The sequence below is a fragment of the Eublepharis macularius genome, chromosome 9, assembly GCF_028583425.1.
Source record: "Eublepharis macularius isolate TG4126 chromosome 9, MPM_Emac_v1.0, whole genome shotgun sequence".
Classification (NCBI taxonomy): Eukaryota; Metazoa; Chordata; class Lepidosauria; order Squamata; family Eublepharidae; genus Eublepharis; species Eublepharis macularius.
In genome coordinates, this window is record NC_072798.1 from 30,500,188 (window position 1) to 30,527,853 (window position 27,666).

At 43.4% G+C, this 27,666-nt stretch overlaps 1 protein-coding gene across 2 annotated transcripts in view; it reads left to right on the forward strand.

The window, feature by feature from the left end:
- The window catches only part of TXNRD1 (thioredoxin reductase 1), a 35,067-nt gene extending 27,020 nt beyond the window's left edge, over nt 1–8,047 (forward strand). For both annotated transcript variants that reach the window (XM_054989341.1, XM_054989340.1), the window contains one exon: nt 4,402–8,047. In XM_054989341.1, the coding sequence (XP_054845316.1) occupies nt 4,402–4,464 (63 nt within the window). In that variant the 3' untranslated portion in view covers nt 4,465–8,047. The remainder of the gene's footprint in view (nt 1–4,401) is intronic.
- The last annotated feature ends 19,619 nt before the right edge of the window (nt 8,048–27,666 follow it).

A 27,666-nucleotide genomic window follows, 5' to 3' on the forward strand; every position in this document is an offset into this window, starting at 1 on the left:
CAAGACACCTTACACGGGGACGCTCAAGTGACTTACTTCCTGTGTGGTCTTATATTCAAGAGTACTCTGTCTCCCTAGCAGTGCACTTGTATCCACAACGGGAGAACAAGTGTAAGATCTTTCACTTGATCCTACTCATGTAAGATGTCTTGTGTAGAGAGATTCTCAGACTAGTGAGGAAGTCTGACCAGGAAGATTTTAATAGGGAGTGTCACCTGACTCATTCTGGCCTATTGACATAGGGAGGCTGCCTTGGCTGGTGTGGCAGATACTCCTGCAGTTCCTTCCTTTGGCTAGAACTGCTGGAGGCTCACAGGGTGAATAACTACCTTTCTTTCCCCAGTTACTGATTCAAGTTCCACTGTAGCTTTCTCTTTCTCTCTTCAAGTTGCATTATCTAGTGTGTGGGTCTCTGTGTATTCACATTTTGCCCCCATCCCATTTCCTAGGCATATCCTGGAAGTATGCTTGCAAAAGAATTTGGTGCATTGCAGCATTTTCACAATGAATAGGTAAAGGAAACACTCCCCCACCCATGAGAATAATATACGCTGCGAAAGCTATATATTCTCTGTGGAACATTCCTCTTTGCATAAAGCGCTGGGGCTGTGAGTCAAACATCAGCAGGTTGCAGTTCTCCAGTGCCAGTTGAGAGGACACCTAAGTAGCCTGAGCTCTTTAACTTTCCCTTCTTTGCTTGTTCCCCTCTGAAATGGGTGAAAATAGCTGGAGAGGAGAAACACTTTCTGACTGGTTGTTGTGGCCTGTCTCCCAAGATTATATTATTTTTATTTGTTTATTTAAAACATTTTTATGCCACCTTTCCACCCAAATAGGGTCCCCAAGGCAGCAAACATAAAACCATTACAACATTTGAACATTAAAACAGCATTTAAAATAATATACAAAATAATTCAATAAAAACATATAAACACATAAAAACACAACAACAGAACCAGGGAGAAGGACTGATAACAGTTACTGCCAAACAAACACAAACAAACAAACAAAAAATACTTCACCTTCTGGCAGAAGACAATGAAAGCGGGAGACAGACTAATCTCCCTGGGGAGGGAGTTCCAAAGTTTTGGTGCCATGACCAAGAAGGTCCTTTCTCAAGTTGCCACCCGTCTAGCCTTAGACCTTCTAAGCATGATTTTTCAAAAGCAGTCTGTTCTGGGAAGTGAATAATTACAGGTGTGATTTGATTTCTAAGTGTGATTTGGCAATATAGTGAGCTTGGGGAGAGGATGTGGCTCACTGGTAAAAGCAGCTGTTTTGCATGCAGATGATACCAGGTTTGATCTCTGGTATCTCTATTGAATGGGCTCAACAATAGGTGATGTGAAAGGCCTCTGCCTAGCAGTAGGTGATGTGAAAGATCTTCCAGCTGCCTCTGATAGATCATTGCTCTGGCTCATTATATAGCAGCTTCATGTATATGTATGTTCTTTATCTGAAAAAAAAGTACCATTGAAGAAAGCATTGAGAAGGTCAACTAAAATTTATTTACCTTGTGGTGACATTTCAACCTTCGGTATGATAACATCATTCAGCCTGTTAGAGCCATTTTGTCTGTTACAAAAATTCTTGTTCATCACACACTTCCGTGTAAAAATGAATGGGATGTCTGTAGAACAAGGGAGTTGTAGCAATCTCCACTTAAAGGATCTTAAGCTGTAGGCTTTATGAGAGACCTTTCTGGTCTTAGACTCTGGACAGCCCTTGGCTGTCAGAGTTGACTGTACTGAGCCAGACAGACTAATGCACTGATTGGGCAGCATGGCAGTTCCATACAGAGAGGTGCTATGATGCTGTAGTGGTGTGTGCATGCTTTGCAAGGCTTTTTGTCTAGGAAAAGAGGTGGTGGAACTCAGTGGGTTGCCCTCAGAGAAAATGGTCACATGGCCGGTGGCCCCGCCCCCTGATCTCCAGACAGAGAGGAGTTGAGATTGCCCTCCGCGCCGCTAAGCGGCGCGGAGGGCATTCTAAACTCCCCTCTGTCTGGAGATCAGGGGGCGGGGCCACCGGCCATGTGACCATTTTCAAGAGGTTCCGGAACTCCGTTCCACCAAGTTCCAGCTGAAAAAAAGCCTTGATGCTTTGTATACAAAACGTCCCAGTTTCAGGTGAGTAGCCATGTTGGTCTGTAGTAAAGAGAAAGATTCAAGTCCAAGATTAAAGATTAAAGCAAGATTAAAGACCAACAAGATTTCCAGGCTATACACTTTTGAAAGTCAAACTGCCAGTCACAGGTATTTCCAGTTAAAGGATTGCCGGTTGTAAATGTTAGGAAAGTCTCTTTTCCACTGGAGCCTCTGGAGAACCACTGCCCATCAGGAGTAGGTACTGCTGCATTAGATGGACTAACATTCCAACTCGGTATAAGATAGTTCCATATGTTCATAAATTATCACAGCTGCTACACTATAGTAGTTAAGTGATTGGACTGCAAATCAGCACTCTGCTGGTTCAGATTCCACTACTGCCATGGGCTCAGTAGATAGCCTTAGCTAAGCCACCCATCTCAGCCCCAGCAGCCCAGGTGTATTGTGGGGATAAGAATATCATAGCTGATGACCACACATCTGGGTTTTTCACTACCTATAGGACAGTTGCATCTTTCTAGCATGTGTACACAACCGTGAGAAACCCACGCATATAATCAACTCACAGGTTGCCTTTAACACAACAATTGCTCTGGCACAGTCCCCATTCATTTCATTGAGACCTTTTTGAGAGTCTTTTTGTCTGTGGTAGATATTTACTTTCCCACAAGGCAAATTATCTTTGACCCATATGCCCATAACTGCTCATTAATGCTCTGCAGTCTGTGCAGCATATTGTCATAGAGACTTTTTTCTTCTTTCTGATATCTTCATTTAGTACATAAAGATAAGATGGACTTGTAGAGGAAAACCATGTGGGTTTTTTGTTAATTATTTCTTTTTATCTGTAGGGTTAGAAACCTTGAGACAAAGAGAGTGGGGGAAGAGACAGCAGGATTTCTGTAGGAAGAGACCAATTCACTGTGACTTTAGCAGTGCTTACCGTAATAGGAGAGGGAAAAAGTGATTTTCTTTTCCCCTAGAATCATAAATACAGTGATAACGAGTGGCTTAAATCTTAATAAGGAAGCCCAAGACTTGCCTGCCTGTTTGGTGTATTTGCCACTGTTCTTTAGCAATTTTAGTGCAGAGCTCTAAATAAGAAATGGGTTTGAATGGTTTTACAAGATACCACTTCCCTAGAATGAAATTTGCTATCTATGGAACAATAGGCTGGGCTGGTCAAGCAAGCAATTTGTTCATCTTTAACTTGGAATCCAAGTTCAAATCAAGTCGCCAGCTGCCTGAATTTAGTTCCCTCTCTGCAAAAAAATTTGATGACAGTGAGCTACTTCACAGGTTCTTGTATGGATCCAGAGACTATCCCAGGCAGCCAGCCTGGCTTTACTGTGATCTTCCCTGAAAACATTACAGCAAAGCAGTTTTGGGAAAGATTGCAGAAAAGTTGAGGAAAATCTGAATGGTACACAGAAGCACCAAGATGCCGTTCGGAATCCCACTTCCCAACAGCATAGAACCCTGGCCAAATCACCCACGTGGAAACAGCCAGAGTCCAGATGTGCTTTGCCCACATTTTTTCCAAAAAGATTGTGCAAAAAACAAGTCTGGGGAATGATCGCAGCAAATCGGGGAAATGTGGAAGTAGGACAAATAGAGGACAGTGTCATTTGGGCAGTCCTTAAACAGAGCTGCTGTAAGGAAGCCAGGGCAGAGCAAAGCATTTCTGTGGAGACAGTGCAGGTCTCACAGTTGCAGACTTCTGCGTCATAAGTCTAATGCAAGTAAAAATGCATTTGCTTTTTTTGCAAATGGGTCTTATATTGGCCTGCATAACAAGATTTCCTGTGCTTTATATTTTAGTTGTTTGGATTCTGAAGTTGTGTTTATACTTGGTGTTCTTTTTCTTTTGTTCATGCATTCTTTGTTACATATTCCTATTTCTCAAGCTCTTTTGTGTTTTTTAACCCTGATCTCTATAGTGGTTGTAATTCATATCAGTTTTTTATCTTCCACAAGTTCATAGCATCTCCGGTTTTACAATCTGCATAATTTTTTAAAGTGCAATTCTGATAGAATCAGGTCTGTGGGAACTCAGCAGAGAGAAAGAGAATTATAATAATGCTTACTGTTTAAATAGCATCTTCTGGGAGATTAAAGAACTTCGTGAACATTTTCTCTGTAACCCTTTAACAATTCTGTAAGGGGGTTACTACTATCCCTATAGAGAACATAGGGTCAGAGTCAAGTACCCTTTCTGTTCCCCTGAGTTCCGTCAACCTAAAAATCCTCTCCGATATTACCTAAATGGTTTTTTCCTCTCCTTCTTTCTTAGGTATTTACCAGCTTGTCGGTGACAAAGCGCTCTGGTGGAAATATTCTTCAGTCTGGCTGCTGAGGTTAAGCCCCCCCACTGTTGTCGTTGCCAAAGACTGGCTTTCATCACCATTGCTGATTTGTCAGGGGCAGAAGGATGTGGCTAGAAGCAAATCCTTGAGAGGTTACATGAGCTTTCCTCATCCACCTGTCCCAGTAAGCGGGGCAAACCAAGCCTGTTAGAAACTGTCAAGTTACTATTGGTGATTGAATGGCAACCCGACGCAACAGTGGGATCTAAAACTGTCAAGATGCTGCTCGGCATGGCATTTCCAAGATGCTTCCATGAAGTCACAGTCTAAAACCAGCATTTTCTGGTAGGCAGTGACCGAAAGATTGCTGGCACAGCTTGACGTTAACTCTTTCTCTTCCTGAATTGAAGAGCTTCCTCAGACTCTTGTTTTATTATCGCTTCCTCAGATTGTGACCATGGAATCTCCAAGGAATGAAGCAGGTAGCACCATATCTGCTCACCCCTTCTGCAGGCACACATTCTCTCTCCCGATTTGAAGAGATCAAGGGCTGGTTGTGCTCAGTAGATGATTCTAAGAAGCAAAATGCTGTCACTTCATCTACCTGTTTCTAGTTTTCCCAGAGCAATGCACCACTCTGGACTCCCAGAATCAAATTATAAGTATTAGGTCACTCATTTTTAGAAACAACGTCTTACAATCACAGTAATGACGGCTACATTCTGTCACACTGCAAGTGACATTCCCCCTTCAGTACTGCTAGCTCTATGTGGATTATTTATAACCATGTTTTGGGATATTCTTTCAATGTTTTCATGAATGCCAACCCAGTTGTTCATCATTTTTCCCCATATTTAATGAAAACAAGAGTAAAATATTTTTGAGTGCACTGAAAGTTAGCATGATCTCTTAAAATGCGCTGCAACAAGTCTCTTCCTCCCCCCTGCCCCTGTTCTGACAGCACCCTTCTTTGCCTGTGGTTTGGTGGGAAGTGTTTTGTAGAATGGCAGGTACCTTTACTTCAAGATAACTATGTGGTTAGCATGAAAAACAGCCATCCACAGTCTATCGTTCCATGTATAGTCTGGGATAAACTCAAACTCAAGTATCGTGTGTAATGAGGGATAGCTGTGTTAGTCTGTCTGTAGCAGTAGAAAAGTGCAAGAGTCCAGTAGTGCCTAAAAGATACCACGTTTCTGGTAGGGTATGAGCTTTCATGAGTCACGTTCATTTCTTCAGATAACAACAGTAATTCGGTTCAAGAGTTCAGTTGTTGACTCAGGATTGAGTCCTTCTATAACCTGCCTACAGAGAGTCTCACTATATGAGACGCCTCAGTGCGTGTTCGTCAAGTATAGGGAGACGCAATGTTAGCCAAGAAGCCTAGTTTAAAAAAACAGAGCTGGAGGAGATCGCTCCTCCGAGGGTTTGTTAATCTTATCTTTGCCTCCCCAGAGGCTCTGTCAGTGTCACCTCTCCTGTCTAAAACTGTGGGATCGCAACCAGAGGAAAGCGAGGAATGAAAATGGGCTGGAGCTGCCTTCAAGAGCCAAGCTTCAACCTGGAGAGGTTATAATGGGCTGAAATTTCCCTTCTGGCATTTCACAGTCCCTTCACATAGCTCCAGTGTATACCAAAGTCTTTGGCCTACTACCAGCTCTGTCTTTTTAAACTACCCTTTCCGGCTAACATTGCGTATCCTGACATGTGTTCTTCACGTGTCATATGTCTCATGTAGAGAGATTCAGAGAAAGAATGCTTTCTGAAGTACCCCAATGAAAAGGGCAGCTGTCACAGCTACACGGCTGCAGAGACTTTTAGGACTGGCTCCTTTTGATTTACTATGTGCTTTTAGAGGAGTGGAAAAACTGCTGCCACCCCAAATTGAAAGCAGCGCTTTTGCTTGGCAGCAGTAATAGTTGTAATTTGTGAACCAAATGGAGATGTCCGCAAACAAAAAGTCATGTCCTGCCTTTTGTTAAGACCATCCAAAAGTGCACAGTTGTGCAAGCTTTTGCGTTCTCTAGAACTGATGGCCATACAAGGGTCAGTTGACTTCAGTGGGTGCAGATTGTGTTTAGCTGATAGCAAATTGCATCCTCAGCATGCTGGGAAGAAGCAGCAGCAAAAAATGAAAGCCATTCAATTGAAAATATAACAATTGACATCCAGCCTGATTAGGAGCTCTTGAAAACTCAAAAACTTGCACCTTAGGAGGATAAGGACAAACTGTGCCTATTAAGATTTATGAATTTAATTGGTTTATTAAGGGCAATCTTAGTAGTCACACTTAACCAAATAAAGCACATGACGACATGTTATTATCTCACCTAATGTGGTCAGTATGGGAACCCTGAGAGTCTATTTGGTGGCCTCAGTAGCAGAGAACGAAGGCAGATCTAGACTCCCTCAACTGGGATGAAGGAAGGAAGCAGAGTGCCTCTGGTGGCAACTGTTCTGCTTGGGGGCAAGAAGAACAGCAAGGTGCATCTCTGTTTTTCCATCCCCAGTTTGCTCTAAGTGGGTCGAAGCAGCCACCTTTATAAAGAAATAGTCACTCTAAGTGTGGCTGGGACAAAAGGCCAGTTACAAAATCTTACTTTTGTTACAACTTGCAAGTCATCAGCAAAAGTTTAGCAAAGTTCCACAATTGTAATGGTTCATTGGCATGTCTGTCCTCTTGTGCTCTACCTTTGCATGTTCCTTAACAAGCAGGTTTTGGGTTTTGATCATGCAGAGAGGCTCCCAAGTGAACTGACGTATAAACCTTGGCCAGTTTGTACTTCATGATTAGCAAATCTCTTGCTCAACCATCTCGCCTCCAGTCCTGCCTATAGCCAAGTATCGTGATACAGAGAGACTAGCCATTTTTTCCAGACTTGCTGGGGGTGGGGGCAATTTGGCCCAAAACCTTGTACTTGTTCTGGGCATCCAGCTGTTGTAATGAATATCATGGAAGTGCAAAGTTCCAAAAACTTTACTGTTATTATTATATGGTTCCAATAGACATTTGCAATAATCCAGCTAGGGAGCACACATGCATGGAAGCTGTTTTCTGCCCTCATAGCCCTAGCTGAATAAGCAGTCGTCGTGAACACAAAAGGGTGCTGTGCAAACAGTTTATTGTTCAGTCCAATTCAATTGCTAGTCCTACAAGCACTAATAATTTTGATCAAAGGTCTAGATGGGAAGTGTGGACTGGATGTCATTCTTCCTAGTTCCTTTTCCCCTCCTTCAAACAACTGATTGGTGCTATTGCTGATTTAGTGGACCAGGGTTACAACTAAAGTGCAAAGACAACATTTTTAAACCAGACACTAATATTACAAAGGACAAAAGTTATCTCAGTCATCTTCAGTTAATAAAACATATGCATGTCTCTTTCTTCAAGAAGTAGGATTTTATATCCCCTTTCAGTAGGAGACAGCTTGACAGTAGCAGACATGGAGCAAGGATGTATACATCATTGATTAGGTACAAATCCTAACCCACTTAGCAATTGTAGATAATGGACAACTTCATTCTGCCAAGAACATGTCTCGCCTTCCCAGTAACTGGTCAATTTTACTGAGTCACAGATTTTGCAGATCTAGTAGCAAATTTATGTAGTTATTAAATAGTTGCATATATGTATCAGAGTTTAGTCTGAGTGTTTTTCATATGAAGTACAAACACAGACATCTTGGCAAAATCCAGGCTTGTTCTTTATAGGGCTGCCAGTTGAAGCTGGCAACATGCCAGGAGAAATTATCATCACATTGACACATGACGTCACTTCTGGCACAAAGCTGGAACTGACATAATTGCATTAAGGTGATGTTCTAGGATTTGCTCAAAACTCAGCTTGAGGTGAATTCTAGAGTGTTGTCCTGATACGATAATCCCAGTTCCATGTTATGCACTGGAAAGAATGTGGTGTGTTGGTGTGATGCAGGTGAACCCCCTTCATTTTTCTCCCACTATCCTGTGAAGCAGGGGTGGTGGGGAAAGGGAGGCAGTCCCGGAAGGTCTCCAGCTATATTGGAATACCTGGCCCCCTAGTTCCTAGCACCGTTTTGTGCATTCCCTAGACTATAAAGACAATTGTCAAGATCTTCTCTCATCTTCTGCTTCCCAATAGCAGCCTCCCTGACTGCACCTTTAGCTGCTAGTTTGCCTAGAAACAGCCTCATCTGTTTCCCCTTCCTCCAGCCTTCTAAAGGTTCTGTTTAATTTCTGAAATGTATTATTTATGAAAGTTAAAGGGTAAGAATCAGTATTAAGAATGAGAGCAATGGTTCATAACTATTAATATGCTGCCACCACAATTTAATCATTAAATGTCCACTAGACCACAAGTAAAAAAAAAAAAAAAGGACATCAGGTGATCTATCTGGAGAGTCAGTGTGGTGTAGTGATTAGAGCTGAACAAGGCCCTGGGAGACAGGCATAGGTTCAAATTACCAGTTGCTGTGGAAGCTGTCTAGGTAAAGCTGAGCCAGTCCCTTTCTCTCAGCCTACCTCACAGAGGGGTTGTTATGAGGATAAAATAGAAGAAAGAAAAAAGTATGCCATCCTTAGAGGAAAGACAGGTTGAAACTAAATAAAGCAGGGGTCCCTAACCTTTTTGAGCCTGCAGGCTCATTTGGATCTCTGACACAGTGTGGTGGGTGCAGCAACAAAATGGCTGCCGCAGGAGGCAAAACCAGCCACAAACAGCTGCTACAGCTTACCCTCAGTTACTCAGTGAAGATACCTTCAGTTACACAGTGAAGCTGCGGAAGCAGCTTCTCCCAAAGCAATATTTTAAAAAATCTTCACAGCCGATCAGATCTCCAATGGCCAATCAGAAGCTCTGCTGGACAAAATCCCCACCTGACCCCCCCCCCATTTTCTAAAAACACCTGACAGACACCTGGAAAGGTGTCGGGCACAATTGTGCCATTGGTACCATGTTGGAGACCCCTAAAATAAAGAAAATCCAGTGGCTTGGTCCTTACAGAAGCTTTCTGTGTACCAAAAGGATTTACATCTATGGAGTATGACTTTCCCCTCTCCCACTGCAGTCCACCCCCACCCCCAAAGTCTGTGCTCCTGGGTGAAAGAGGATTCCACAGTGTGTGGGGGGGAGGGTGAAGGTCTGCAGTGGGCAGGGGAATTGGAGGAAATCACCCTCCCCCCTTCTGTCACTGGAAATCTTCTGCCGAGCATACTTTTCTGCCAAGAGTTCAGAGCTGTGTCTATGGTTCACCCTTATCAATTTTATCCACAAAACAATCCAACAATGACTGGCCCAAGGTCACCCCAGGAAGCTTTATGGTAAAGTGGGGGTTTGTATCCTGGTCTCCCAGATCCCGGTCCAAGTTACAAGAATATATTGTCTGCCAAAATAAAGACTTAATACCAAACCAATGAAGCACAAAATGTATATAGTTATTCCTGCATCTGATTTCATTAGATGTTAACATAGGGAGTCAGGAAAGACATTTTCCCAACAACTGCAAGCTAAAGATATTTCATGTCACATTTATGGAGACTCAGCAACTTTGGCAAGCTCCATAAGTTAATTAGGCTCCTTTTGTTGTCATCTGCTGAGATCCACATTTTTCAAGATTAATTCTCACAACTTGTCATTAGCTATGCCATGGGTGCCCTCTTTGGTCACCTGGTTGCTTGTACATGAAATCTAACCTGCTTGCAGTGATGCATAGCTTCCCCATTCTTTCTGATCAAAAACGCTCTGCACTTTTTCTCTCACCAATATAAAGTTTGTTATGAGAGCTAGCTGAGTGTTCTTAATGCAGGGAACATTATGACAGCCTTCTGCATCTCCTCAATGGGTACATAACCTGCTCTCCCTCGTGGGAGACCAGTTTCTGATCTGGACTGTGCCACGTGTGCTAATTATTGGTGTAAATGCATCTGTTTGTAGTAAAATATAAAAGTTATGTCCATTATGGCTTTCTATGAAGTATGTGACTTGGTTTACTTGAGGAACCATTTGTTCTGCACTGAAGGGTGTTGCTGCACACAGTTTGTGAGGCACTGTGACATGGATTGTGTAGCATTCTAGTCATTGGCTAGTTTTGCTGGGGGTGAGATAATGCAAGAAGGGAGAGGGGACATGAGAGATCAAATCCTATTACACCAGGCTCCAAATGGCCTGCTGTCGGGTCGCATTACAACATACATTGACCATTGAAACTGTGGTGCTTGCATTGTTTGGAAAGTCACTTAGGAAGTCAGATTTGGCCCAGGGGCACCAGTTACTTACCTCAGTAGAATACAGTGGTCACCAATGTTTTCTTTAGTGAGAGCTGTTTCAGAACAATAACGATATATTGCTACATGCCCCCTCAAGGTTACCAAATTTTGTTCTGTCCTAGAAGCTGATTGTGAACTAGAAGAGCACCAGAAATGAAGCTAAAAGCTAAGCAGCACAGAAAAAAAAATCCTGAGACTCCCCTTGCACCAGGTTAGAGACTAGGGATGTGGTGCCCTCCAGCATCCCCTTTTCTTAGTCCTGCCATGGATGGGCCTCAGACTCTGGAGAGAAGGGTTATCAGAGCACTCAACTTCTGCTCCCTCCCTCTCCTAACAGCTACCTCTCCCAAACTCCACGGGAGTGGTCTGGCCATTCCTCCTTGGATCTTCCTAGACCAGCACTGACCCCGGAGACCCCAGTGCTAGGTTTGCCAGGTGCCTGGCAGTTTGCCCCTCTGCTCGTCGATCACTGATTATTGGCAGGAAGTGGCGAGTCACCCAGCAATTGCCTGCCATTGGTGGGCATCCTGGGCCGATCCCAGATGGCTAATGTTCACGCGGGACGTCACGCCTCGTTGCAGGGAAAATGCGAAATATCGCGTTTCCTCGCGCAAGTTTTGCGCGACGTCGCGCAAAACTCGCGTGAGGAAACACGATATTTCGCATTTTCCCCGCAACGAGGCGCGAAGTTCCGCTATGAACGTTAGCCATCTGGAATCGGCCCTGGACAAATGGGCTTCCAGAATTTCTTAAGAATCAGCCAAATAGAGCGTGTGTGAAACGTGCTCTCATCCCCTTCCCCATGTGATAATGTCACTTCCAGAAGTCACATCACTGCAGTAGGGCACAGAGAGGCATGTGCGTGAGGGAAGACACAGTAAGTTCTCCAGCTCTCCTACCCCCCTCTTGTCTCCCAGTAGCTGCCAGGGCAACCTTGCAAACCTATCTAGTGCCCTCTCTTCACCCCTGGTTAGTGAAGGGAATCTGGGCCAATGGCCTGTTTGGGCCCTCCCTGCCCTCCTCAGAGGTTTTAAGAGGCTGCTCTGCCTGCCTGCTCAGGCCCTAGGAGGCCCCTCCTTCTTTAGCCTGTTTCCAGGCGCAGTCTGCTGCCTGAGCCCTACCTTCCTTCTAAGGCCTGTGCTGCTGAGACTGCAAGGCTCTGAGGGAGCTGCTAGTACACCTCTGGGTGAGGACTGACCCTTGCTCCTTTCCCCACAGCCCTGGTTGAGGTGCCAGCCTCAGAGGTGCCTGGGTGAGGCTGCCCCCGTACTGGCAGCTCCTCTGGAGTAGGCGGGTGCAGGGGTGGGGCCGCCACCCCTAGACAGAAATAAAAGCCTTTTTGTAAAAAGCCTGGAGCAGATCTTTTGCTGGGTCTTCTGGGAAGGCAGAAGTTACTCTGCACCAGCTGGAGAACTACAGGTAGCTCAGAAGCTACCTGGGGAGGGAAGGCACAGTCATGTCTTCAAGCTGGAGATAAGATGTCCCTTGACCTCTTTCCAGCTCTGTTATTCTTGGCTAACCCCTTTTTTTTGGTCATCACCACACTGAACTTCTGCTTTTAAAGCAGGAGGTCAGTGACTTCCTCTAAAATTCTCCCAGCTGGGATGTGGTTAACCCCACAAGCACAATGACTGAGCATGGTGAAGAAACAGCATGCAGCCGACCTGCTTTGGAAAAGTGCCTGAAAGATGGTTAATTATAGTGGTGAGAAATAGACTGGCATTTGCTTTAAACATTTGCTACCATTTTATTTAAAACTTTTATATGCCACCTTTCCACCCAAATATGGTCCCCAATAGAGTTGCCATTCCCCCAATGGGGACAGGGGATCAGCTACTCCCACCTCCCTGCTGGAATTGGCCTGCTGGAGTCCCAGGAGTGATGTAACTGCTGCCGCCCCAAGCGCGCTCCTGCACTTTGTTGCAAAGCAGTGCAAAACACGTGCGTGAAGAAGAAGAGAAAGGTGAATGCCAGATCCCCCTCTCCCATAAGGAGAGTAAGGGGACTTGGCAACCCTAGCCCCCAAAGTGGTGAACATTAGACACTAAAACATTTAAAACATTAAGATAATATTTTAAATCTATACATAAATTACTGAAACAGTAAAAAAAAAAAAAGAACTCAGCTTGCAGTTATTTTTTAAAAAAAGCAAAATAGTAATTGCCATAGTTAGTGGTGCCATTACAAAGAAGGCCCTTTACTGCATATCCACCCACTGCACTTCAGACAGAAAGATTACATAGAGCATTGTCTAAAGGTAGATTTTTAATATGTGGGTTGATTCATGTGGAGGATAACTTAAAATAACCTAAGCCCTGGCACCTTAGGCTCTTTACACTGGCCTTAGAAAACAACTGGGGGCAATGAAGTTGTTGTAAAATTAGTATAATATGTGCCAAGCAGCTGCCTTCTGAACCTGTTGAGCTGGAGTATTGTAGTGGCTGGCCAGTGACTTGGTAGGTCCCCAGTTCAGAGCTTGTCATTGCCACAAACGCTCTAGGTGATCTTAGACAAACCACTCTCCTTCAGCACCCTGTCTGCAATAGAGTAATAACTTTACTAGTCTACCTTACAGGGCTAATGGAAGGATTGCAACAAGATAATGAACATGAGAACATGTATGCTAAAACGTTATTGAATTATAATATTGTAATTCCTAGATATTTTTTAAAGGCAGCATCTTGTGCCCTATGCAGAAGAATCTAATTTTAGATGTCACTAAATATGAATTATGTGGGCATCGCTCTTCAGGAAAGTCTGTAGCTGGGGAATCAGTCTCAAATAGTAACATACACTCCTAGTCACTCTAATTATTGAGAAGTAGATTCAAAAGCACATGCAGATGCATGCAGACTCACACATTGCACACTTTAGTCTTATGCACAAACCTTTCCATTGCAGACTGTGTACCCATCATTAGCTCAGGCCCAGTCAACATAGCATTTGGATTACTCACCCTCATCCAGCCTGTGACTGTCTTCAATCCTACCCCCCCCCCCCCGCCCAATGCTGGGTTTTAACTAATACCTTTTAATGTCTTGTTTTTATTTTTCTTTTGTAAGCTGCCTCAGGCAGATTCCTGAAGAGGCAGCATACAAATTTTCTAAATAAACAACTTTGGTACCTTTTCAGAACCTTCGTTGCCTTCCCCAGAATTTGATAAAAAGGGGAGAGAGATTCTTTATCGGCCTCGTTTCAATTTTTTATTTGCCTTGAGCTCTAGAAGGGGCTTGGGAACAGAAGTAAATAACATCAAGTAAATAACTTGCATGGTTGACCTTGCAGAAATGTTAATAGGAGGTGAGGAAGTGTTCTGTGTTTATATTTTCAACTAATATACTATGAAGTACATTCAAGAAGAAAAAAATCCTATTAGTATTCAAAGTGGAAGAAAGATATTATTCAGAGTGAAAAATGCTGTTTCTAGGCTGACGACTTTTGACAGCTACATATCAAGAACCAGTATCCTGATGTGCTAATTATTCCAAAATTCAAATCAGGCTGCCCTCTGTGTTCTCGTTTTGACTGTAGGAATCTGGCACGTGTGTGTGACACATTGTCAGTCTGTGTTTAATTGCTCTGTGATTATGTTTTAGAATCATGCATTTTCTGCTCAAATGAAAAAACTTGCGTTGCAAATGCAGGCAATCCCATGCTATATTAGTCATTTTAATACCTTGGTTAAATAATTATTTTTTAGCCATTAGTGAAAGGCTAGAAACAAAATAGGCAATACATCTGAAAACATTGACTATTGGTCCAGCAGAACTGTAAGGACAGGTTATAAAAGCCAAGCTTACGAGTCAAGGACACAGGCTAAGCACGTTGTGATCCAACCTACCTTCCATAAATTCTTTCACTCCTGGTTTTTAAAAGACAGGGATTTAAATTAATTAGCCACTATAAAGGGCACTTGGGACATACCTGGAGGTAGACACTGTTCTTGATGTGCTGCCAGTTTTCATATGTATATTTGGCACACTTTTTTCCTCCAGCCCAAGCACTTCTGGCATTTGTTCCTTTTGGGATGGCAAAATAAGCAAGCATGGAAGGGTCTATGCAATGGAGTTTCACAATTACATTGATGACAGCAGATACCTGAAGATGGTGGGAACCCCCTCAGAGCTCTGACCCTATATGCCAACAAAGTCATTGGATGCTCCCAAGTTCCAATATTATAGAAGTGGGAGAAAAAGCTCCCTCACTCCATTTTCTCTGCCCCATGCATGATTTTATAAACCTCTATCATGTCTTCCCTTAGCCATCTTTTTTTCTAGACTGAAAAGGCCTTTATTCGCTAGTGTTTTCTTAAAGGAAAGGTGCTCCAGCCCCCTAATCAAAACGAAAACTAAATAGCTATCCTAAAACCCTATATAGGCTTTGGTCCTCTGGCACTGATGTTACCTTGTCTGACTGAAACCACAAAGTCCAAGCAGAACTCCAAAATCCAAAGGTAAGATTCTGGTCAGATACCTTTCTGGTAGTCCAATGCAGTCCACAACAAAACAAGTAGCAACAGATTGTCCACCTACGGCTACACACATCAGGGAACAGACTAGAACGAAGACCTTTGCTTCATTGTCAGGGTGACCTGATCTTAATTAATCAATCAGTGCTCTGAGGATGATGCAATACAGGTGCCAGACTCTCTTCCGGCTTGGTCTTGGAGCTATGAGGTCATTTTGCACCTGCATAGTCCAGTTCCACCTCTGGAAACTGCAAGTAATACTGACTGCACTTTTTCTCTGTGGTCAACCAGACCCCCAAACTTGAATTAAAGATTTACACAGTCAAGAAACAGACTAGGCAAAGTTAGTTTCTTGACAACAAATATAGGTATTTCTGATATTTAGGTCTTTAAATACCAGTTTGGTATTTGGATCCAGGTTTTGTGGGGGATTCCAAATTAACTATTATTCCATTATGTTACAATTACTTATTATTCCATTATTCCTTGTGGGGAAATATTTTCCAGGGAGCTGGAAGGGTTGTTTTTGGAGAACATGTCACCAAAATTGCCATGGGGTGAGGGCTGCCTGTCCTCTAAAGATCCACCAAATTTCAAGTATATTGGATCACAGGGTCCAATTCTACAGGCCCTTGAACAAAGTGTCCCCAGTTTCTCTCCATTGTTTCCTATGGTGAAAAAATCCAATGCAAAGAATCCTTAGCCAAACAAACAAGAACCCAGGGCTTCCCAAAAAAGAACTAACAAAGCCAAACAGAACCAGAGAATCCAAGTAGAACCAACTTTGCAACAGAAGGCGCAAACTTCAAAAAAATTTATCTCTAAAGCTGCAACCATTCAGAGCAGCTTCCCCCTCACTTTCAGAAGTTAAAGTTGTATCTATTTACCCTATGGCATTGTTTATGGAAATGTACTTGATACTGATTGTACTAAGCTCGTACTGTGTAATCCGCCTTGAGTCTCAGAGAGAAAGGCGGATTATAAATAAATAAAATGAAGGAAGGGGGAGGGAGGTGACTGTCTCAAGTGCATTGCATGTTAGAGGGAGCTCAACAGTCTGTCCAATAATGATGAAGATTTTAAGGGGAGTACAACTGTCTGTTTATGATGAAGAATCGTGACTGGACAGACAGTTGAGCTCCCCCAACATGCTGTGTCATTCACCTGTGGAAGTCACTCCCACCCACCCCCCTTCTTTCTTTGGCCCAGGAAACCTACAAAAGCAAGGGATAGAAAGCTGCTGTGATGTTTAAAATTGTAGACCCAGTTATTCCAATTATTTTCAGAGTTAACCAGGAACACTAATACCAGTCTATCTGAGGATCCTGGACTTGATTAGGATTCACAAACATACCCAAAAAATACCAATAAGCTATGTTCAGGTATATTTTCAGATCAGATATACCCCTACTGATGGGCACTTGAACAAATCAATTTCTTGACACTCATGGTCCATCAACAGTCATTAAGACACATTACTCTTCCCTTTCTTACATAGGATAAATTGGGTCCCAGTAATCAGAGGGCAAGCCCACAACTAATGTTGCCACCTCCACATTGAGAAATTCCTGGAAATTTTGGGATAGAGCCTGGGGAGTATGGGTTTCCCAATTATGTCAGGTTCCCAATTATGGCAGGCAGACTCCCAGCAATAAAAGCCTCATTCCACTGATCCTCAGCTGATCAGCAGACGAAGCAGGCCGGACAAAGAGGGACATGTGATCCTCATCCCTGCACGTTGACATCACTTCTGGAATTACTTGGAAGTGATGACGTAGCGCCAAAGATGATTCTTTAGCACTTGGTCAAAAACATAGCGATTTCTGGCCCAAACTGCTATATTTTGGCTAACAGATTGGCCCCATTTCCCACTGGAAATGACATCACCATATGGGACAAGCATTAAGCTCCCCCCCGCCACAGTAAGTTCTCTCCACCTTTATCCCTCACTGCCTGCTGGTTGCTGGGGGGGGGGGTGTGCTGGCAACCCTACAGAGAATCTACCTTCCAACACAGCCATTTCCTCCAGGGGAATTGATCTCAATAGTCTGGAAATCAGTTGTAATTCTGAGAGATCTCCAGGCTCCACCGGGAGGTTGGTAACCCAACCCAGAACACTATTAATCTGGGGTTTTCTCCAGTAGTGTTTTATTCAGTGTTGAAATTGCAGGACCACCCGACTATCTCCTTTTTCTGAAAGCCTTGTTAGATACAGTTTTCAAGAAAGCTGGGGGAGGGGACAGAATTAATAATAATGTAATAATAACATTCAATTTTTATACCGCCCTTCAGGATACAGTTTTCAAGAAAGCTGGGGGAGGGGACTGAATTAATAATAATGTAATAATAACATTCGATTTTTATACCGCCCTTCAGGATGACTTAACACCCACTCAGAGTGGTTTACAAAGTATTTCATTATTATCCCCACAACAAAACACCCTGTGAGGTGGGTGGGGCTGAGAGAGCTAGAAGCTGTGACTGACCCAAGGTCACCCAGCTGGCTTCAAGTGGAGGAGTGAGGAATCAAACCCGGTTAAGAGTTCCACACTCTTAACCACTACACCAAACAGCCTCTCAGGTTGCTGAGGTTAGCAGACTGGGGCTTGTGGGTTTCTTTAAGGCCCTCTCCCTTCCCTTCCCTCTTAATGTGAATGCTGGTCCTGAATTGACTGAAACATAAATGAGTCATTGTAGGTCAGAACAATAAAGAAGAAGCTGTAGTATCTAGATGAGAGTGCCAATGAGTACTTAAACCTTGGCTGCAGGCTGAAAACATGCACACAGATCTTGGTAATGCTGAAGAAGAGAAACTGGCAACAGTTTTTATAGTTTTAATTAATATTTTTAATGAGGTAGAAATTCTGGGTTAGAGGGGAGGACTGAATGTTTTCTCAATCCAGTTAACATTAAACAATTTAAAGTGTTTGAAATCCCTAAAAATGCCCTCCCTAAATGGCTGCTGTTTCTCGTTCCTGTGTTATCCAATTGACTTGTACAGAAAATACATCTAATGGTTTGGCACAGCCAAATGCTACATTATTGCTATACTGTGAATAGCTTTGAGTTAACACAAAGCTCCTATTGTTTATTTAAAGATTTTATTTAAAAAGATATGAACGACAATAGGAAATGCATAGAAACTTATTTATTTATTTAATTCGATTTATATTCTGCCCTCCCCGCATCAGCAGGCTCAGGGCGAATTACAACCAAGTTTAAAATCATATTTCACAGTATATACAATTAAAAACCATAAAACATCTTAAACAGATTAAAATACATACATATGTGTATATATATATGTGTGTTATATATGTTATATATATATATATATATATATATATATATATATATAACACAGCAGCACATAATCTAGACGACCACCTTTTTAGCCATCTCCGAAGCATTTTGGCAGGGAAATATGATAGATGGAGGTATCACTAGTAGGGAGGGCATATGTTGTACTCCCCCGGCTAGGGGGCACCGCCTTGAATCAACCAAATGCCTGGCAGAACAGCTCCGTCTTACAGGCCCAGCAAAAAGCTAACAAGTCTCTCCGGGCCCTGGTCTCATTGGACAGAGCGTTCCACCAGGCTGGGGCCAGGACTGAAAAAGAACTGGCCCTGGTCAATGCCAGGTGGGCCTCCCTAGGGCCAGGGATCTTTAGTAGATGTTTATCTCTAGAGTGAAGAGTCCTCGGGTTCATATGGGGAGAGGCAGTCCCGCACATATGCCGGTCCCAGTCTGCATAGGGCTTTATAGGTTAGTACCAAAACCCTGATCCTGATTCGGTACTCCACTGGCAGCCAGTGCAGCTGACGCAATACCGGTGTTATATGCACATGCATTGGCGTTCCAGTGATGACCTGCGCCGCTGCATTCCGTACCAGCTGTAACCACCAGATCAGGTTCAGGGGAAGCCCAGCGTAGAGTGCGTCACAGTAGTCCAGCCTAGAGGTGACCATTGCTTGGACCACTGTAGTCAAGTCGCAGGACAAAAGATAAGGGGCGAGCTGCTTGGTCTGTCAAAGATAACAAAAAGAAGACCTGGCAACTGCAGTGACCTGATCCTCCATCGTCAAGGAGGGATTCAGGATCACCCCCAGGCTCCTAACTCTCAGAGCTAGTGTAAGAACCGCCCCATTAAGTGTAGGAAGCTGGGGTCCCGAGTCCACATTTCCGCGGCTCAAGTATAGGATCTCTGTCTTCGCAGGGTTTAATCTCAGCCAACTTTGCCTCAACCATCCAGCCACAGCTTCAAAACCACGCTCCAGGGCAGCTGGGGACAATTCAGGCCAGCTGCCTAACAACAGATACAGCAGGGTGTCATCTGCAAATTGGTGATACAAGCACACTCCTATTGTTGACATTTTTTTTCACCCCCAAAGTAAGAAACCAAACTGGAGCGGGAGGCTTTTTTACCTCTGCCAGCAAAGGATTGCTCACACCTCAGGGCCTGTAACATTGCCCTTTGTTTGTAAACCAGGGCTATTCATTCAGGGTCCTGCTCCCAGGTTCCTACTGCAGAGTTGGGTGTGTTACCAGAACTGCTCTGTATTAAATGGGGAAATTAGCTTTAGCAGTCTGTAACTAAAATTAGCGCGGATCTAACCTATGTTTATGGAGGTCCCGATTCCAGACACTCTAGTGACAAAGAGGCAGACTACAAAATGATTCAAACACATGTATTTTACTAAGAGTGTGGCATAAGCCTGAACTTGCACATACACACAAGAAAGCACACAAGACCTAGGAAATACAGAGTATGAAATATAGAGACTTTCGCATTAGCAGGTTCCCAACGATGGTGGGGAATACTCACAATCCTGAAGCGAAGCAGAGACACAACAGCGAGGTGGTCCAATGCCAGCAGTGGAGCCACAGAGAGACAGCAAGGGGGTCTGGATAGGATGGCACGTGCCCCATGCGGTCTGAGAGACCAGCTTAAATACCCCAAAACGTACCCTGGGGCTGGTGCTGTACTTGGTGGTTCTCACGGATTAAAACAAAGGCTCTAATGGGCTACTGAATGGCTTGGATGGGCCACTTTGGTAATCTGATTGTGATAAGTGACACCTCAGGAAGAGGGGACAAAAGAGGGAGGGGGAAATCCAAGTGGGCTGAATGGACGTTCCAGCGGACAGGGCTTGTCCTGGTGTCATCAGCTCTGGAATGCGGAGGTTTCTTTGAGATGCATTCTCTAAGTGCTTGGGATGGTCAGCACTTAGTTCCTTCTCCGGGGCGGCTCCTAAGATATGCAGAGCAGGGCGAGGTACTCTCGCTGCGGACGTGGTGTGCCCGCTTCGCCGGAATGGCTTCCCAAAGCAGTCTTCTTCCCTGAGTCTTCTGGCTGCCTAAGAACATGGTTGCCGGCTGGGCATAGCTGGGGCTGGATAGCAGGCTGCCCGGTAGCGAGGGCAAGCTCGGGGACCGGCCCGCGGGAGGCTCCAGGCGGGAACTGACCAGGGAGCGCCTAGCCAGGCTCGCTGGAGGTTTCCCCGGCAGGCGCCCGGCTGCTAGCAGCGGCTTGGGCCCATATGAGGCAAGCTTCCATGGAGGCAGGGGGAACAGCACTTAAAACACAGTCCAAAGCAGGGAACAGGCACGGTCCGTGGCAGATGGCAATGCAGGCACGGGACACACTTGTACTAAAGTCCAAACACACTGGGAAATCCAGATATAGTTCTAGGCAGGGCTGCCCAGGAAAAGAGTCCTTTGTGCAGTTAACCAAACATGGAGTCAGGGAACTACACAGTCTATTGCAGCAGCAAGGTAATCAACAAGCAGGCAGGAAACTGACACGTGTATTAGAGCACGCACGTGCAGGGCAATCTTTGGTGCAGCAGTAAAACAGCAACGCAGGAAACTTTAACACAGTCCATGGCAGGCCTCAAAGCGGGAGAGGGGGCCTACTTGGCAACAGGTGTGCTAAAAAAACCAAAAACAAACATTTATTAAGAAGAAGATACAGGGAAAGGTCAAGACAAGAGAGTTCACCTACACTTCTACCTTACAAAAGAACTGACTAAGTAGAGACTTTACCCCATGAGACTAAACCCACTCACACAAATATTAGGGGTGAAGCAGACCATTCCAGTGTAATGTATTAAAAAAATATACCACAGCCCCACCACCCTTAAATTGATGAGCAGTGAAGATGGTTCTCTCTGGTTCTTCTGGCAGCGCACTCTAGCCTTGGCTTACAGAACTTTGCCTTAGGCTCCCTCCTGATTTGTGACTTTGGGACAGAAGTAAATATCCACAAGAGACATAACATTAATCTGTTATGGCTCCCAGGGCCTATTCCTGAGTCGTGCAGGTGAATAAACAGACTTTGACCTGAATTACTCTCATGTTACCTCAGCATCCCATCTACAGCCTCCATCTTCCTTCTGGGCTTATATGTCAGCAAAAGTGGAATGATTAACACTGCTTTGACAGAAAGAACTGAAGCTGTAGGAACTGAACACTGTTCAGATTCTCTCCTGTAGCTGCTTACTTGCATTCTAGTATATTCACATTCCCTCATCTTGTCAACCAGATAGTTCTTACCAGTTAACCAATGTATTACTGTGGCATAAGAGCTGTTGGTATCTGAACAGTCAGTAAAATCCAGATCCTATTACACCAGTCAGATTCTCCAGAGGGTTCATTCCTGTCCTGCCAGATTTCATCCTGGCTCCACTTCTGACTCACCACCTCTCTCCTCCAATGAGCCCCTTCATCAGGCCAATGTACTTAAAACTGTCAGTTAACAAATACAATGTTATCTTCAGAGTATTTATTTATTTTTATTTGTATAGCTATAGCCTAACTTTTTCCAGGTTGGGGATCCAAAGTGGCTCACAACAACACAAAAATAAAATATAACAATGCAGACAAAACAAAGGAACAGGAGAAGGGAAGGGGGAAGACTTCTGAATGCACAATCATTCTCCCTGCTGTCTATCTGCCAGTTATCTTCCTGCTAACACTATGCTACAATTCACGGGCTAAAGGATGCCCCCATCCAGTCCCAGGCCTTTAAGTCTACAACAGGAGAGAGACAAACACTCACCCTGGATCTTACAAGATAGTAGCCATTTTCCCACAATTCCCATTCCTAAATAACAGAGGTACTAAATGACTTCGATTTTTTGTTTAATTATTTCTTCTAAGGAGAAAATGAAAATATTAGAATAATAGTTATCTTTTAACAAATAATAACAAAGAATACTTTTCTCATTCAAAGGTCAAGAAGACTACAAAAATACTAGAATTTCTGCTCTTGTCTGTTTTAAGGGTTTTTTTGTTTGTTCACTACAACCTGGCTAAACAAGGGTTAATATTGAAGGAGAGCTCCTGTTGCCAGGGAAGCAGTTTAGAGGAGTCTGTTATGATCATTATTTGTGTTTATAGCAGCCAGAGCTGTAGATATATTCTAAGAAATGAAAATATTCCTGATTCTGTTATCTGGTGGAGCCTTTTCCTGGGAAGCTGGGAAGTTTCCAAAAAATAATAGAACAACATCCTTGACCGACCTCAGAACTGGAACTCTCAAGGAACTCTCAAGTGTCACAGAAAACAGACTGAGATTTGGGTCCAGTAGCACCTTAAAAACCAACTAGATTTCCAGGATTTGAGCTTTTGATCTGACAAAGGGAGCTCTGACTCACAAAAGCTCATACCCTGGAAATCTAGTTGGCCTTTAGGGTGGTACTAGATCTAAATCTTGCTCTTGTGCTATAGAACAATATGGCTACACCAGAAAATTGACTATAACATCCCTCACCCGCCCCCAGAGATGATGGTGACTTTGTTATTGAGGGTGTGTACTGTCTTCTCGTTGTTGTCTCTGATAAACAGCTTTGGGCATTTTTTGTGGTGCTCCAAAGTAGACATGGGCACGAACAGAAAAAAACCCGAACAAGCTGTTCATTGTTCGTTGCCATCCATGAACAATGAACAACGAACAGTAATGAACATGACCCTGCTCACAAACATATTCATTGTTCGTTGTTCGTAGCCCCTTAAAGATCCTTTTGAACTATCAGCTGGCAGGTGGCAGGGGGAATTCCCCTCTGCCGCCTGACAGCTGATAGTTTAAAGGGCCCTTTCCTGCCACGTGCAACGGGCAGGGCCCTTTAAACACCCCACAAACTGAACTTCCCAATGTCCAATACCCACAAAATTTGCAGGGGACATAGTCCTCACTGCCCTTCGAAGACCCCCAAGTTTCAGAGAGATTGCACCCTGGGAAAGGTATGATCCATGGGTCCTTCCCTTTGTTGTCATTTTCTCTTCACAGTGGCAAAAGCAGGACTCTGCTGGAAGTTCTTTGAAGGGTTAAAGCCAGAAGGAAAGCCAGAAGGAGTTCAGACAGAGTTCAGTCCCTGCCGTTGCCAGGGGAATTGATTGAAAGGCCCCAGACTGTCTGGCTTGACGAACAGCTGACGAAGGCAATGAACGAGGCTTGCAATGACCACTTATTCACTTAGAATGGAGCCTCACAAACGGCTTGTTTGCGAACAGATGAACGAGCTGTTCGTGGGGTTTTTTTGTTCGTATGCTGTTCGTGCCCATGTCTACTCCAAAGACTCCTTTGACCAAAGGAGATAATGAGAGAAAAGAAAAGAGTGTGCATGTCATGCCTTTGTTATTCCACTTTCAACTCTTTCCTGGATCCGGCCTTTGTCTTGGGCTGGCAGCTTGGGACTGCATTTGCAGCTGGATCCTCTGCACAGCTTGGTATACCTAAGCCCACTGCCGGCACCAGGGTTTCTGGCACCCGCAGCCAGCCCCACATGCGTGTGCACGTGGTGCATGCGCACACCCCGGACTGCTCCGCCTGGCCAGGGCGTGTGGCGGCAGTGGCGGCGACGGTGGTGCAGGGCTGGCCAGCTTGAAGCAGCTGTGGGGCAGGCACGCCAGCTCTGTGGCGTGCGCCTCCACCCATGGCAGCCCCTCTGGCGCCCCCTCCGGCGCCACAGCACCCACGGCAGCTGCCTCACCGCCTCAATGGTGCCGCCGGCCCTGCCTAAGCCCTTTCCAATTAAAGGGCTTCACAGTTTCTAACTCTGTATAGGAGAGGGAAATTGCTGTATTAATCCTTCAGCAATCAGAAATTTCTGTAATCATATTCAAGAAGTTTAGCACTTTCTCAGCCACATCTTAGCTGGGACCTGTAATTTCTTACTCAATATAGGTGCTACTGCCTTGTACAACCAATCTCTTACAGATGTTATTTATTTAAGCGATGCCATTATAACTTCCTATTGTATTCACTTTTCTCATTTCATTCTGCATTAGGGTTTACATTCTCACTATCTAACAACTGTTAGAAAAATCTCTCTTAGAGTTGCCAGCCTGCAGCTGAAAAGTGATAGGTGTTTGGGTGGGGGACATAGCGGGTGTTGGTGGTTGATATCAACCAACTCTAGGGATTTCTGGAAATTCTATAAAAGATTTAGTCTCTCTTTATAATATCCTGATCCACACACACTTTCTGTTGTGTGTATAAAGTGGGAATTATGCATGTACACTCCTATGGATCTGATGATGTGAGCTCTGACTCATGAAAGCTTATGTCGGAATAAGTTTTGTTAGTCTTTACGGTGACAGTGGACTCCTGTTTCATTTATTTCATCTGCAGGTTAACATACCTAACTGTCTGTAATTTTTCTGTATGGGATTGTTTTAGATAGGAGCTCTGACTCTCAAATGCTTACATCCTGAAAATTTTGGTTTCTAAGGAGCCACTGGGGTTAAAACTTGCGTCATAGGATTACAATACAATGTCTGTAGCAGCAGAATAAACTTTATACTTTTATTTATTTATTTATAATATTTATTAGCCTCCTTTCTACTTCACAGCACTCAATAATAACCATTTAAAAACCATAAAAAAATGATCAAGTGCATCAAATATCAGGTACCTTTTCCTGCCAACTCAAGGCATGAATTAGCAGCACAGCCCACATGGTCCCATTTGCAGTATGCACTGTGGATTGGCAAGCATCAAGTTGCATATGTGCATGAGCCATGAAAATTACACAGGACTTGGATTTAAATAATCTACCATCTGAATCCCCATGTGGATGTACTCTAAGTACATTTTGTACCTGACGCCAGGGCTTTTTTTCAGGGGGAACACAGGGGAACGGAGTTCTGGAACCTCTTGAAAATGGTAATATGGCTGGTGGCCCCGCCCCCTGATCTCCAGACAGAGGGGAGTTTAGATTGACCTTCACGCTGCTCGGTGGCGTGGAGGGCAATCTAAACTCCCCTCTGTCTGGAGATCAGGGGGCGGGGCCACCAGCCATGCGACCATTTTCTCTGAGGGCAACCCACTGAGTTCCACCACCTCTTTTCCCAGAAAAAAAGCCCTGCCTGATGCTTTATAATGAACAGGAAACTAGATCAAAACTATTTCGAAATCCTTTGCTTCAGAAACTGGCCTCTATGAACTTAATAAGGTGACTCTGATGACATTTGAGAGCTTCTGGATATACCCTTACATGACTTTGCTGAAGGTACAGCTGAGCGCCTTAATCTTGGCCACATATTACAAGATACAAACACTTTCAAAATGTGTACCTTCTTCTTTGTAATCGTTGTCCAAAAGAAATTGGTACACATTGGACCCACCATTAGACATTTAGATGTGAGCCTTACATTCATACATGCATTTTTGCACATACAGGCTCACCAATAATTTTAATGTGTTTTTCATTATGATTAAGTGGCTTGGCATACACTAAACACTGTCTTTACAAGGGATGGGCCTATTTTTATTACTTATCCATGGTAGAATCACTATTTTGCCTTGGGATTGATTTCTGTGTTATATTTACACTGTAACTGAGAAAAAAAGTAAATTAATCTTTCTGCCAATTTCCATCAAAACCCAATTAGACTGCTCTCCAAAAGTATGCAGTTTGCACAGGACTCCAATAGGTGGCACTCTAAAATTATAGAAGGGAATGTCTTATTTAAGACAGAAAATGTAATGCTACTCCAGTGAATCTCTGCACTATCTCACTACGAAGAAACAGCAAGGCAATGAATTATAAATCATGTTCTTCAAGAACATAACCTTGTTGATCTGCTTTGTGGGATAGGTGATAATAATTAATTGGGGGAAAGATCTATATTAATCAATCCACCTCTATCATTGTCTTCCACCAGCGGGTGAAGACTTTTTGTTCTGTTTGACGTTCCCTTATTGATCCTCCTTTCTGTTGGTTTAAATTGTTGCATACATAGAGAGAGGGAGAAGGAGAAGGAGCGAGAGTAGTTTTTAAGCAGGTTTGAATTTTTTAAAACTGTTTTCCACATTGAAGGCCCTAATTGGGCAGAAAGTTGGGATACAAATGTTTTAAATAAATAAATACATGTAATTTTAGACAGTGGGCATGGTCCATTTGAATCCAGTGGGACTAAATTTAGTCATGCTTTCAATGGGACTTTGTTATGGACATTTTTTTCTGGAATACAATCCGCAGTTGCCTAATTAACCCGTGAATGAGCATCCCTGTGGATAGTATTTCCCCGAAATGGGATGTTATATATTAAAAAAGAATAGTTGATCTTCAAATGTTGAACCTAACATGAAAAGGGGGTAAAGGTAGCTACTTCTTAATTACCAATACCACAGAGTTTTCCTCAGAAGCATCTGAAGTTCCGCTTTCTGTATCAACACCTTGTGAAATAAGATAGATGGTGACTAGATACAGAGATTTTTCATTGACATCCTCCTCTCAGAGATTTGCTGGCATGCTTTCTTTCTTTTAATGCTTTACACACCAAGTGAAAATATTATCAGTGCAGCCTTTCCCTTAGTATTACTGTACTAGTGGATGAGTCTTGGCTGAAATTGCTTTATTTATGATGCTGCTTTGTTGTGGCTTTCACTAATTTGCTAAGTTTGCTCTGTGCACATCTATGCTGCTTTTTTAAAATAAATCAGCTTGCTATTTTAATGGCTTTGATGTATATTATTGTTTTCTTGATTTTATTGTAAGCCATTTCAGGCATCATTTATGGAGAAGAAGCCAACTAATAATCAAAACAAATAAATAAATTCCTACACAGTCACATTTTTGAATTTATCGTTTCTAACCTGCTTGACCAACATTGACATAACTTACAAAATAAAATGGGAGTGAAATTTCCATAAAGCAAGCATAAAAATTGAGGGAGAGAGAGAGAGTAGAACTCCAGTAAAACAAGGAGTAATGAAAAAGTAGAATAATCCAAATAAAAATAGTAATCCCACAGTCCTAAAAGCAGAAGTCAAAAGATCTATATAGTATATGAATTGCAGAGAAATATTATTGAACTTCTTTTCCATTTCATACACATGCATTGACTAATACACTTGTGGGGCTTCACCAAACAAGGGGGAACTTTTTGTCTATAACACATACACAAATCATCTTATTAGTGATGGTCAAATTCTCCCCAGCTTCACATGGAATTGGCTTAGTATTTACAAGTTTTCTTGGCAAGGCTTTGGAAAAGGCTCATCTGTTTCTGTCTCTCCAAATTTGTAACCTTG